The sequence below is a fragment of the Jaculus jaculus genome, chromosome 19 (assembly GCF_020740685.1).
Source record: "Jaculus jaculus isolate mJacJac1 chromosome 19, mJacJac1.mat.Y.cur, whole genome shotgun sequence".
In the NCBI taxonomy this organism is placed as follows: domain Eukaryota; kingdom Metazoa; phylum Chordata; class Mammalia; order Rodentia; family Dipodidae; genus Jaculus; species Jaculus jaculus.
The window spans coordinates 1,934,716-1,949,205 of NC_059120.1; the positions used below are offsets into that span (position 1 = coordinate 1,934,716).

The following is a 14,490-nucleotide window of genomic DNA, read 5'->3' on the forward strand; positions in this document are numbered from 1 at the left end:
TCTTCCCCTTTTTCTCTTAGATGATTAGTGAATAAAATACAAAAAAAAATTAAAAACACACAAAGCTGCCCTCCACATTTCTATTCACCTTTTCAATTTACTCGTTTGCTCTTTGTTTTTGAGTGCATTTTCTACATTACTTAATCAACATTCTATATTGTCATACTATTTCTGTATTTATTTATCTATTTTTTGGTTTGGTTTTTGAGGCAGGGCCTTACTAAAGCCCAGGCTGACCAGGAACTCACTCTGTAATCTGGCTGGCCTCAAACTCACAGTGCCTCCTAACTCACCCTCCTGAGTCTAGAATTAAAGAGAATGAGAATATATGGGTATGCCAAGGGGCTTTAGCCACTGCAAACAAACTCCAGACACTTGTGCCACTTCGTGCATGTGGCCCAAGGGAATCAAACCTGGGTGGTTAGGCTTTTCAAGCAAGCAAAAGCAACTGAGCCATTAGGGAGACTTCTAGCTCAATTTCAGCTTGATTTCTCAGTCAGTCCTGCAACTAAAGCCTGTAATGTCTTCAGCAACAGGGAGTTAACATCTAGCTTTGTTGGGAAACCAAGAGCAAGAATAGCAGCCTATATATAGTGACTTAGGGGCCTCTGTGGCCAACCTGATCAGCAATTCATAGTCACACCTGGCACAGAAACTTGTAGTTTCTAAAAGCATCTTTAAAATGATTTTTTGTAAGTGTGGTGCATAATCTTTAGTGTCTACTTGATTTAAAAAAGCTTAGGGCATTAATAAGGCACACCTTTGGGTATGACTATGAGGGCATTTCCAGAGAGGATGAAATGAAGAAAGATCTGACCTATTGTGGGCTGCACCATCCCGAGCTAGGGTACAGAACTGAATAAAACGGGGAAAAGGAGAGAGACATTTGAGCACCCTAATTCCTGTCCCCCAAGAAGTGAGAAAACAGTCTCATACTCCCATTGCCAAGATGTGAACTGCTCATGCCACCACACCTTCCCCACCATGGAATGTATCCTCAAACCAAAACTAAATCCTTCCTCCCTTGAATTACTTCTTCTCAAGTATCAGGTCCCACTACCCAAAATTTTTCTTCCAGACACTGACAAGCTAATCTTAAAACTCACATGAAGAAACTCAAACAGAGAATATACAAAAGCAATCTTGAAAGACAAACAAGCTCCAAAACTTTCTACAAAACTCAATAATCAATACATCAATACAATGAACCACAGTATTCGCTATATAAACAACAGTAATCCATTAACTAACAATATGTAAGTAAAATACGGTACACCATACCACATAAGAGTACTAGGCAAAGAAAGAGTAAGGAACTGATATGCTGTAAGGATAAACCTTGCTAACACTGCTCAAGTGAAAGTATACCATGGGCTCTATTTATGTGGAATGTCCAGAGATAGTAAATGTTTACAGAAAGTTAACTAGTAATTGTTTGAGGCTAGGGAAAAGCTAGAATTAGAAATGCAAGCTAAGACATGGACGGCTTAGCAGTTAAGGCACTTGCCTGCAAAGCCAGAGGACCCAAGTTCAAGTCCCCAGGACCCATGTAGCACATCTGGAGTTCATTTGCAATGGCTGAAGGCCCTGGCCTACCTAGTCTCTTTCTCTCAATCTGCCTCCCCCTTTCTCAAATAAATAAAATAAATTGAATATTTTTAATTAATAAAAAACAAATGCAAACTAAAAGCTATTGTCTTCTTTGGAGTGATGGCTGCAAAACTGTGATGTACTATAAACCATGAACTGTACTTACATGGTGTAACAGACAGATCAGGTTCGCTGAGATGAGCTTCCAGACCAAGCACAGTTATGGAGGAACAGATTTATTGAAGCTTACAGGTCCAGGGGAAGTTCCATAATGGCAGAAGAAGCTGGCCTGCTTTCACAGGACCAAGCAGAGAGAGAGAAGCACAGGCCAAAAGCCAAAAAGGACCCTTCAGGAACTCCTGTTAGGCACACTTTGCATATCTTTAGATTGAAATCTGAAATCCACCATCACACCTTAAGATCCACCCAGTGACACTGCCTCCAGCAAACTACAAACAATGAAAAACTGAATATATTGTGGACTGTTGGGCCTTGAGAGGCCCTGACATGAGGCCTAATGGAACTTCCCTAGCCAAATTGCCTCCACCCAGCAATGACTCTGCAGGGCGCTTGGCCTGCTATATGTGGCTTGCTATTTCCACACAGGACATTAGAATCCCTGCCTGTGGGCACTTAGAACTCAGCAGGGGCCAAATGGCCTCTGGCCTGCCACTTCAGCACGGGAAGTTAGAGTCTCCCGCTCATGCATCTCAAAGGTCGCAGTGTGCTATTGGCCCTTACATCTCACCCCACCCTAAAGTCTCCGCCTTCTTTCTCAACATTATATAAACACTCGCCTGTAACAATAAAGTTGAGCTCCTGCTTCAAAAGGACTCCCAACTCAGTGTGGTTTTTTCTCCCGTGGCCAGGAGAGGTTTCTGGGTGGTCCCATGCTCATCATCCCCTCGACCCCTAGGAAAGAACCAGCAGGCCTGGTTCTTCCCTGGGCACTACCTGAGCAGGAAGGAGCCCAACAGTGGACCATCTATTCAAACCACCACACATGGTCAATGTGGTTACGAACTGCATTTAAATAAATACATAAGGAACTGAAGGACAGTGAGCTTGTCAGAACTGCAATCAAAGTGCATATTCCTGACACTTTATTGTCTGTTTTTCAAGGCAGGATCTCACTCTAACCCAGATTAACCTGGAATTCACTATATAGTTTCAGGCTGGTCTCAAACTCACAGAGATCCTACCTCGGCCTTTCAATTGCTGGGATTAAAGGCATGTGCCACTACACCTGGAAATTCCTGGCAAGTTTCTTCATTAAGGCCTTTATTAAGTAGGCCTCTTGTTCTGCCTGAGCCACCACCCCCAGATTAGTTGAGCTCTGAACTAAAACAAGCCTTCCTAGACGCTCATTTCTTTGGCTTTGTATTAGTTAACTTCTAGATGATGGGACAAAATACCTGACAAAAATTGGTTCAAGGTGGGATTGGGGGAATGGTTCAATGGTTAAAGGTACTTGCTTACAAAATCTACTGGCCCAGCTTCAATTACCCAGCATACACAAGTCAGACAGAAGTTCGTTTGCAGCAGCTAGAGACCATAGTGCACCATACACACAAATAAATTACTTTTTAACAAATCAGTTTAAGGGAGGAAGGGTTTATTTCATCTCACTGTTCCAGGTTACAGGCCATCAGGGTGGCAGAACTTGAGGCATCTGGTCACATTCAGTCCATGGTGGGGAAGTAGAAAGTGATGAATGCTTATCCTCAATTACCTCCTTTTTATGTAGTCCTACACCCCAAAACTTGGAGAATGGTGCTTCTCACAACTAAAGTAGGCCTACCCATCTTAATTATTAATTAACCTGATCATGATAATCTCTTACAGGATAGCCAGAGGCTAACCTATCCCAGATAATTCTTCACAGGTGGCTCTAGATCCTGTCAAGTTGACAATATATACCATGAAAGGTTTTAACTTCTTTATAAAGAATAAAGTGCAGAATTCCAGCACTCAGTGGAGACATACATAGGAGGATCACCAACCTGGCACTACAGAGTGAGGTCCAGGTCAGCCTGGGCTACAGCAAGACCCTATCTCAAAAAAAAAAAAGTACTAGAAATAGCTGCATTGTTGTTCTGAGTGCTAAATAATGCCAATAAATAAAAACAAGCAGGGTGTGGTAGAGCACACCTTTAATCCCAGCCCCTCAGGAGGGAGAGTGGGAGGACTGCAGTGGGTTTGAGGCCACCCTGAGGCTACATAGTGAATTCTAGGTCAGCCTGGGCTACAGTGAAACCATACCTCAAACAAAGCAAAAATAATAAAGTGGCTTACAATGGGGCACAGACTTGTTCCTGCCATCTGTTTTAGTTAGAAACATAGAGGTCAGCAGATGAAGAAAGCTTCACGGAGCTCACCCATACTGACCTTAGAGCCGTTCACAGCCGCTCAGTTGCAAGCTTACAAAGTTCACTATCTTGCCCCATTAACGTGCTCTGATCAGACAGAACCACGTTCCATGACAGATCACTGCAATTTCTGCACATACTCACATTAGATAATTTCTAATAAAATGCTCTCTCATAATATAGCTGACTAATCCTAGAATTACCATTTTATAAAGCTATTTCCTCAAAAAACTGAAAATACAAACACCATCTGATCAAATAATCTCATTACTACATGCATTCAAAGGAAAGGAGCTTATCAGACACCCACACAACCCTGTTTTACTATGGCACAGCAGTCAAGATCTGTATTAATAAAAACACCTCTGACAGGTGGGGGATTGAGTGTGGTACACTCAATGGACTACTATCTATGCATGTTCATCCATTAAGAGGCTAATCCTGTCATTGAGGCAACATGGATAGGATAGAAGTGAACGACATTATGTTAAGGGAAGTAAGCCAGGTGTAGAAAGGTAAATAACCATATGTTCTCACACATTTATAGAATCAAAAAAAAAAAAAAAAAACCTAACTAGTGCTGGAGAGATGGCTCAGTAGTTAAGGTGCTTGCCTGCAAAAGCGTAATGGCCTAGGTTCAATTCCCCAGTACCCACATAAAGCCAAATGTACAAAATGGCACATGAATCTGGAGTTTGTTTGTAGTGATTGGAGGCCCCAGCATACCCATTCTCTCTCTCCTGTGTGTAAATCAATAAATAAAATTATATTTTAAAAACAGCAAGCTGAGAGTGGTGGCACACGCCTTTAATCCCAGCAAGTTGGAGGACACCCTCCATAGTGAATTCCAGGTCACCCAAGGCTAGAATGAGAACCTACCTCAAGCCCCCCCCCCAAAAAAAAGCAGCTAACTACACAGGCATAGAAAGACAGATCCTGAAGCTTTTACTTGTTTGTAGAAACTAAAACAGTTGATCTCACAGAAATAGAACACAGGGCTGGAGAGATGGCTTAACGGTTAAGCGCTTGCCTGTGAAGCCTAAGGACCCCGGTTCGAGGCTCGGTTCCCCAGGTCCCACATTAGCCAGATGCACAAGGGGGCGCACGCGTCTGGAGTTCGTTTGCAGAGGCTGGAAGCCCTGGCGCGCCCATTCTCTCTCTCTCCCTCTCTCTGTCCTTCTCTCTGTGTGTGTCGCTCTCAAATAAATAAATAAAAATTTAAAAAAAAAAAAAGAAAGAAAGAAATAGAACACAGTGGAGCCACTAGAAAGTAGGAAGAAGGGAGGGGAACACTGAGAGGATAATGGGCAGAAAACCACAATCAGGGAGAAGTAATCCTGGTACTGTCTGGCACAATAAGGCAACTGCTATCTACAATTACACACTTAACAAAATGGTAATATCTAAGGAGAAAGAAATGCTAATTACCCTGACTTGACTGTCTATATTTATCAAATTACAATAATTTACCCCTTAAATATGTGAAAATACTATGATGGTGGGAAAAAAAGAAACTGCTTCCAAACATTGGGAGGAGCTCAAAAAACTGTACTGTCCAAACTAATGAGTGACAAGAGAAGACCTATTTTAAATGTTTTAATTAAAGATATAAACAGCCAGGTATGGTGGTGCATGCCTTTAATCCCACCACTTGGGAGACAGAGGTAGGAGGATGCTGTGACTCTGAGAACAGCCTGGGACTACAGAGTTCAAGGTCAGCCTGAGCTAGAGTGAATTCCTACCTCAAAAAGAGAAAAAACAAGAAGATATAAACAAATTTCTTCAATATCTGCATACTACAGCTAAGCCGGACAGTTATGTCTATTTCTACATCTCATCAGGAATATAATATTGCTTTTCTGCCTGGTGCAAGCAAAACCCTAGACTATAGTGCCAGACATACACATACACACGGGGCCGGGGGGGGGGGGGGGGGGTGCAGACAGCAAGCTTTGCTTATTTGGTTTGAAGAAAAAGAAAATCTACCTTCATTCACAGGTACTACTACGTCCCTTGAAGTCACAGACTCACTTCATTCATTTTCCAGAAAGTACATGACAAATGTCTGAGCTGCAATAACTACCATTTGTAAGTTTAAAACAGTGCTCCAAAAGTACATGGTTCAGTTTGTAACCCATGTCATTCACAGCAGCAGGACAAAATTACCTTCTGTGTCACCTAGAATACCAAAAAAGGCATTCTACGCTGCTTTTGAACCATGTGAAAATGTGAAAATGTCAGCAGTCAAAAAGGCAAGTGGTGACTTCTGTTCATATAGATGGTTTTGATTTCATATACCCTAATTACAGAACAAAGCAGGAAATTACAAGTACTAACTTGAGCAGAGCTCCACAGACACAATCAAGCCCCACCCAAACAAGTAGTAAAACTGAAAAATTCTGAACTCTCACAAATGCAGTATTAGTAAAGCTCACTCATGCACAACCTTTCACCCAACCCATAATTTACTCTTACCAGTTCTAACTTCTCCCCACTTCCACTTACTGTAATAGTAAATGACACTGACCTCTGCCTCCCCACCTCTATATCACATCACAGCTAGAAAAAGCCTATTAAAACCAGATGGTGTCACTCCTCTGCTGAAAACCTGCCCTTCTTTGTTGCCCACAGTAGATATAAAATCTTTCACCCCTAGCTTCCTCCCAAATGTCACTCTAACCACACTCCTTGCCAGCTGGGTCAACAAGTACATCGTCCTGAGTCCCAAAAGGTAGAACACGTTTGCATTTGCTCTTTTCTGACAGGTACTGCTTCCTAATTTTTCTTATGTAGCTGCTTAATTTTCTCTTATTGGTGTCTCCTCTGCCTGACCTCAATAAAACAATCACCACCTTCCCCTGCCTGTTCTGCCAATGCTTGCTTGTTCTAGCCCTACTGACTATGTTATATATGTCTCATTTACAGCCACAAGCTCATCAGACTGTAACTCCATGAGTGAGGAACTGTCAGTTTTGTTCACTGCAGTGCCTAACACCTAAAGCACTGTGAGCTCCATGTCAGAAGCTCCCTGAACAAATGAACAAAAGCATAAGCTATTAAGAACCAGAAGAACAGTGTCAAAAATCTATTTTTACTTTGTTTTTTTTTTTCATTATAGGACAATCCTCCTAATTGTCTATGAAAACCAACTTAAGGCTGCAAATACCTAAGAGTTCAAAACAGTGCACAGAGAACATGCAATGACCACTTGCCATGCTGGCTCCACCATTAGCAAACTACAGGAGTCAGGTAACCCTCACCTTTAACAAACTGACAGACAGTATTAACACAAACATCAAATGAAAACCTCAACTAAAAACCTATACAAAGTCAGGCGTGGTGGTGGACACCTTTACTCCCAGCACTCAGGGGGCAGAGGTAGGAGGATTGCTGTGAGTTCAAGGCCGCCCTGAGACTCCATAGTTAATTCCAGGTCAGCCTGGGCTAGAGTGAGACCCTACCTCAAAAAAAAAAAAAAAAACAGAGAGAGAGAGAGAGAGAGAGGCAGGCCAGTACCAATTATTGTACCTTGATTACAAAGGCTTCTCCCATTTGAAACAAATGCCCTAAGTAATATATATATTGCACCCATTTCTTTCAGGGGTTAATTAAATGTCATTAAAGAAAACAATCTGTAGAAAGGTGGGATCTCATTCTAGTTCCACAGGTAATCTTAGTATGCCAAGGAGAGGAACAGGTGCCAGGCACAAACAGGAGAAATGAAACTAACACACAGTAATGTACCAGGCTGCTAAACACTAACACTATCTTCAAAGAACCAAAACAGACCTCTTTCCTAACCCCATTTTTATACATTTCAGTTTTGCTCTGAAACTGATGTCTCGTTTCTCCCTCAAAGGAGGAGGAGGCATAGAAACAGAAACACTCATCAGCCAACCCCTGTCCCCTTCTCCAGGGACCTCATTCATTTTCTAGAGCCCACCACAGCCTGTCAATTAAACCACGCTCTGCATTAGACAGCTATGACTTAAGAATGGCATTGAGGCAGCCTCACTACCTAGAACTTAACTGTCCCATGAGTCTTCTAGGATTCTCTGGCTTCATTAAAATCCTCTACTTGTGCCTGCAAGTAGAAACTGTTTAAGTGTCACTTGAGTTTCCTACATTGTAATGGCATGTCATACACAAGGTGATGTAGTTAAAGAGTAGAAATTACCAAATCTCAAAACAGAAATCGTTCACAGCTAGGAAACACTGGCTGGAGCAAGTCATACACTCCACACTCTCACCACTGTCACCCAAAAGCTTCAAACTGTCCAAGAGAATCCGCCTGACATTTAATGAAGGGAAAAAACAAAACCACAAGTTTAATAAACACAAAAAGTATAATCCAGGGCTGGAGAGATGGCTTAGCGGTTAAGGCATTTTGCCTGTGAAGCCAAAGGATCCAGGTTTGATTCCCCAGGACCCATGTAAGCCAGATGCAAAAGGGGCACATGCGTCTGGATTTCATTTACAGTGGCCAAAGGCCCTGGCATGTGCCCTTTCTCTCTGTTTCCTCTCAAACAAATAAATAAATATTAAATTTTAAAAAGTGAAATCCAAACCCAGTGTTATTGTTCTCAACTCTCAAGATACTAAGTAAGTAAAACCACTACTATTGATCAGAAAAATACATTACCCAAGCCACCAGTGGTAACAACTGATTCAGAAAAAAATCTCAATGTGTAAAAAAGCCTTACACTCATTCTTTAATTTTGTACAAAGTAAAAGGAGTTATGTATTGGACGATACAAGTATATGAAGTTTAATTTTGCATATTTATAATGTAGCATTTCTTCTCCCACTTTGCCTTTCCAAAGAACTATTACATAAGCTGAGTCAGAACCTTTTGGCATATCTGGACAAAGTAATGTAGATGATGTTACAGCTGTCACTATGTGATTAATTTGTAATTCAAGAGAAGTTTAGACTCAGAATACAATACTTTTAAAATTAAATGATGGCTCAAAAAGCCAATTCCTACTCAAACTCAACATTTTTTTTCTTTTCTTTTTGGCTTTTTGAGAAAGGGTTTTGCTCTCTAGCCCAGGCTAACCTGGAATTCAGGCTGGCCTCGAAAACTCATAGCCATTCACCTACTACTCCATCTCCCATGTACTGGGATTAAAGGCATGCACCACCACACCAGGCTTCACTCAACATTTTATCACACATCAAAAGGTTTATCAAATCAATGAGCAGTCAAAACTAAAAGAACTAATGAACAACAGTGTGAGCTCAGTAGTGATCAAGAGATGTCAACAAGCTGCCCACATAAAACAAAGGACAAAAAAAACCCAACAAAATAAATGTTATAAATGTAAAGACTTGTGCAAAAATAAATGCAAGCCAGACATAGAAGCACATTCCTGTTTCACAGCACTTGGGAAGCAAAGGCATGTGCATCTTGTGCTTGAAGGTAGCCTGGGACTCTGTCTCAAAAATCTAGGTAAGAGGGCTGGGGAAATGGCTTAGTGGTTAAGTCGCTTGCCTGCAAAAACTAATGAGTCAGGTTCAATTCCCCAGTACCCAGGTTAAATCCAGATGCAAAAAGTGGTGCATGCATCTGGAGTTTGTTTGCAGTGGCTGGAGGCCCTGGCGTGCCCATTCTCCCTTCTTCCCCTCTCTCCTGTCTCTCTATGCATGCAAATAAATAATTAAAAAAAAAAAACAACTAGGTAAGTGCTAGCTCAAGTCTTTAGTCCCAGTACTTGAAAGACTACGATATAAGATCACTGTGAGTTCAAGCTCAGCCTTGAGCTGCACAATGATTTGCAAGTCAACATGGATTAAAATGAGACCCTGCCTCAAAAAGGAACAACCCCCCCCAAAAAAAGGATTAAGGGGAAGAAGGGATACAGAGAAAGACAGTAATTACATGAGAACAAGCAATATTCAAATTTATCAGTCTTGAACTGCATTAAATGAGTGATACTTTGCAATAGTGGTCTCCTTTCCAGACTAAAACAATCTGTTTAGGAGGCCACCTTAGCTCCAGCAGTAAGCCAGCTTCAGGGTACCATTCTCAAAGCAAAGAATGAACAATCACATTCCACCAAAGAAAAATTACTAAGGTTTTCACACACTCATTTAACACATAGTATCTATTTCAGGACCTTTCATATTTTTTTGTTGTTTAGTTTTATTTAGTTATTTGAGAGTGACAGAGAGAATGGGCCTCCAACGACTGCAAACAAACTCCAGATGCATGTACCACTTTGTGCATCTGGCTTACATGGGTCTTGGGAAATTTAGCCTCGAACTGGGATCCTTAGGCTTCACAGGCAAGTGCTTAAATGCTAAGCCTCTCTCCAGCCCTGTTTCACGAGCTTTTTTAAAAAAATATTTTGTTGTTGTTGTTCATTATTATTTATTTGAGAGTGACAGAGAGAGACAGAGACAGAGACAGAGACAGAGAGAGAGAGAATGGGCGAGCCAGGTCCTCCAGCCACTGCAAATGAACTCCAGATGCATGTGCCCTCTTGTGCATCTGGCTAACGTGGGTCCTGGGGAATAGAGCCTCGAACCATGGTCCTTAGGCTTCACAGGCAAGCGCTTAACCACTAAGCCATATCTCCAGCCCATTCGTTTTTTTTTAATTTTTTTTTGTTGTTCATTTTTATTTATGTATTTGAGAGTGACAGAGAGAGAAAGAGGCAGACAGGGAGACAAAGAGAATTCAGGAGCTTTTTAAACACTTTATATACCTTATCATATGAGGAAAATTATGGAATATAATACCTAACTAGCTACTGTCGAGAGGGATGAAGCAGCATTTATTTGTGCTATGACATACAAAAATAAAAACCAACCAGAAGCTGGGCGTGGTGGCACATGCCTTTAATCCTAGTACTTGGGAGGCAGAGGTAGGAGGATTGCCTTGAGTTCAAGGCCACCCTGAGATTCCATAGTGAATTCCAGGCCAGCCTGGGCTAGCGCAAGACCCTACCTCAAAAAAAAAAGGAAAAAAAAAAAAAAAAAACAAGAGTTCTATAGAAAATGCAAGATGACTAGTGACAGAATCTTTTCTTAAGGCCATTGCAAAGTTCCTGCTGATAACTGACTAGTAAGCTGGGGCTACACCCCTTCACATTAACTGAGAAAATTAAAGGATTCGGCTACAAATCAAAATGCGTTATGGTTAAGCACTAGTTGTCTGCAAACCTAAAGACCCAGGTTCAATTTCCCAGTACCTACATAAACCAGACGCACAAAGTGGCACGTGCGTCTGCAGTTCATTTGCAGTGGCTAGAGGTTCTGGCATGCCTGCTGTTCTTTCTCTCTGCTTCTCTCAAATAAATAAATAAATAAAATACTTAAAAAATACATTAGAGCCAGGCATGACAGCGCACAGAGAGGTAGGAGGACCGCCATGAGTTTGAGGCCACCCTGAGACTACAGAGTGAATTCCAGGTCAGCCTGGGCTAGAGTGAGACCCTACCTCCAAAATAAACAAATAAAATAAATGAAAATCCACTGGAACTTTCTTGGCCAAGCACTCCTACTGAGGCAGGAGAATCACAAATTCAAGGCTACACAGTGAGTTCAAGACAGCCTGGGCTCACTGTCTCAAAAAAAGAAATCCTGGCCTCCTTACAAGACCGCAGTTCTTCATCATCAGTAGAAAGAGTTAGAGAGCCTGACCCTGGGCTCAGAAGTCCTATCCATCAGCTCTACCTGTAGCCTCACAGCTTACTAAGTAAGTAACCAGCAGCTCCTGGCCTCTCAAAACTCAACTGTGCCAGCCGTGTAACATAACACCTGCGCTGTGTATGCCATCCCGTGGTGGAAAACACTTCTAAAACCTAAGAAGCATCTCGATCCTATTAATCCAGAGTAAAAGTAGTTAACACAGTAACACTACAGGAAAATTGTGAAATTTGGCAGGAAAGAGCAGCTCCACCCAGATGAGAATGGAACTGAAGAGGACCCACAGGCACACATCCCAGGACCCCACTCACCAGCAGAAACAGAAAGGCAGCTGAACAAAACAAACATTAGATTTACAAAGGGAATCGCACTGGGCTAAGAACAAGAGCTTTCAGATATGTAGGATTCTAATTACTTCTAATAAGCATACTCCTAAGTTACCGAATATGGAATCCACCCAACAATGAGCAATTCAGTAAAATGGGTACCTTCTATTATGATATTGTCTTTTTTTTTTTTTTTTGGTCTTTCAAGGTAGGGTCTCACTCTGGTCCAGGCTGACCTGGAATTCACTACGTAGTCTAAGGGTGGCCTCAAACTCATGGCGATCCTCCTACCTCTGCCTCCCAAGTGCTGGGATTAAAGGCATGCGCCAACACACCCAGCTGTATCTTTTCTCTTAAAGAGAGCTAACTCTCAAAAGGAATCTATTTTTTCAGAGATATTTAAGATAATATAACATGTCTACTAGGCCAACCAAATATGAAAAAGTAGTAACTAATAAACTGGGGTTATAACCTGTAACTATTTCTCAAAAGGTTAAAATATAATTGTTTTGTTTGTTAGTTTTTGAAGTAGGGTCTCACTCTAGCCCAGCCTGACCTGGAATTCACTATATAGTCTCAGGGTGGCCTTGAACTCGCATCAATCCATCTACCTCTGCCTCCCAAGTGCTGGGATTAAAAGTATACCTCCCCACACCTGGCTTTAGAATATAATTCTCATCAAAAATATACTTGTTACAATGGTAGCATGAAGTAAATTAAACACAGAAATTAGAATAGCTTCATGGTACTTATTTGGACATCTAACTTGTAATAAATGATAAGTGTAATATTAAAAAATTTTATTATAAACTCAGAAAACAAGTGAAGTTGTTATTAAACTGTATCAATATAAAACTTTTATTACTAGTTTTCCCCTGATTTTAGATAGAAAGCCTAGAATCCAAGAGAATTTAAGGGAGCTTACTCCACATGGCAGTATTTCGTTAAAGTACAATGGGTCCTGTGGGATGGAATCTGGGTCTTCTGGCTTTGCAAGCATGCAACTTAACCACTACACTAACCCATCTCTCCAGCCCAAATAATTTTTTTCAGCCAAGACAGGGTAAAAAATAATAAACTCTTTCTGTAACAAACATACTGGTGCTTTCTTAAATAGCCTATGAAGAAAAGAACTTACTATGAAAAAAAAAAAATCACAATACTTCTGACCATTCATTTACATCAGTACTGTAAAATTGGCAACAAATAAAAGAGCCACCAAAAAGTCGCTTTAACTGTTCTAGGTACTCAAATGCCAACAAATTTCTGGAATGTGGCTTTCAGAAATCAGTGTTCATGAAAGCAAAAGTCAGGACAAGCTGATGGCAGTTTAAAAATCACACCCAGGTGAAGTGAGCCCCTGGGTAATGAAGGAAGATGGGCAAGGCACACGCTCAAAACTGGAAGACCCCAAGAAGGGAGGGAGCAGAAGAAACACACAGTTCCTTCAACAAAGGGGCAGCGCGGAGGAGACGACATTCTCACGGTCACCAAGTGGAACTTGGAAGGCGGCCTCGCGGCGAGCGGAAGCGGGCTCCAGACCCGGGCAAGCCCGGGCGTCCGCGGGCCGCACCGAACGCGGGAGGGAAGACTTGGGGCGGGGGCTGGCGGTGCTCACCGTGACTATCCTTCTGCCCGATATTGTGCGTGCGGATGAGGGAGGACAGCCTCCTCACGTCCCCCTTGAAGACGCACTCGTGCACCGGGAAGCGGTCCGCACAGCTGCCTGCACCCGCGAGCTCGGCGGCGGCGGCGGCGGGGCGGGCGCCCGGGAGCGCCGGGGCCGGGCAGGCGGCCGCCACCGAGTTGTGCAGCGCCGGGGCCGGGGCCGGGGCCGGGGCCGCCGCTTTGAGCAGCAGCCGGTGGTGGTGGTTGCTGAAGATCCTGGGCGCCGTGCGGCCGCCCTTGCCGCCGCCCGCGCCCGCCCGGCCTCCCGCGAAGGCGCCGCCGAGCGCGGCCGTCGCCTCCTCCTCCCCTGGCTCCAGCAGGTCCCCGTCCTCTTTGCTGGGCTTGCGGTCCCTCCGCAGGGAGCGGATCTTCTCCCCGGTCATCGCCGCCGCGGGCTCCGGGAGGGGCGCCGTGGGCCGAGCCGGCGCTGCAGCGGCGCCGGGCGATTAGAGCGGCGGCCGCGAGCCTCGGGCGCAGCATGAACTCCCGGGACGCCCGCGGGCCCGCGACGCGCTCATCTCCCGGAGGAGGAGGAGGCGCTCTCCGCCTCGACGCTGAGGGACGCGCGCTGCCCAGGGGCAGCAGGACGCCCGCCTCCGCCTCACTCGGAAAGACCCCAGGCGACCATCTTAGCCCGGCTCCTCTCGCGAGATTTCTGCCGGAAACAACGCGCTGCGTGGGCTACGCGTTCCCTCCTTCTGTGTCCGTCGTCCAGTCTGCGCCCGCTCTTCCCCCGCGACGAAGTTCCCCCCTCCGCCGAGCCGCGTGGCTGGAAATCCCAACCCGACGATCTGCGACGTTAGCCTGAAGAGGAGATAGCAGACGCGAGTTAAAGTGTGACTTAAACCCCGAGAGCCTCCGCGCGGGCAGTGCGGCACGACGCC

At 43.7% G+C, this 14,490-nt stretch overlaps 1 protein-coding gene across 1 annotated transcript in view; it reads right to left on the reverse strand.

The window, feature by feature from the left end:
- The window catches only part of Ankrd13c (ankyrin repeat domain 13C), a 66,480-nt gene extending 52,476 nt beyond the window's left edge, over positions 1–14,004 (reverse strand). Inside the window, exon 1 of the mRNA XM_004671369.2 lies at positions 13,557–14,004. Coding sequence (XP_004671426.2) covers positions 13,557–13,989 — 433 coding nt within the window. The 5' untranslated portion in view covers positions 13,990–14,004. The remainder of the gene's footprint in view (positions 1–13,556) is intronic.
- Between the last annotated feature and the right edge of the window lie 486 nt (positions 14,005–14,490).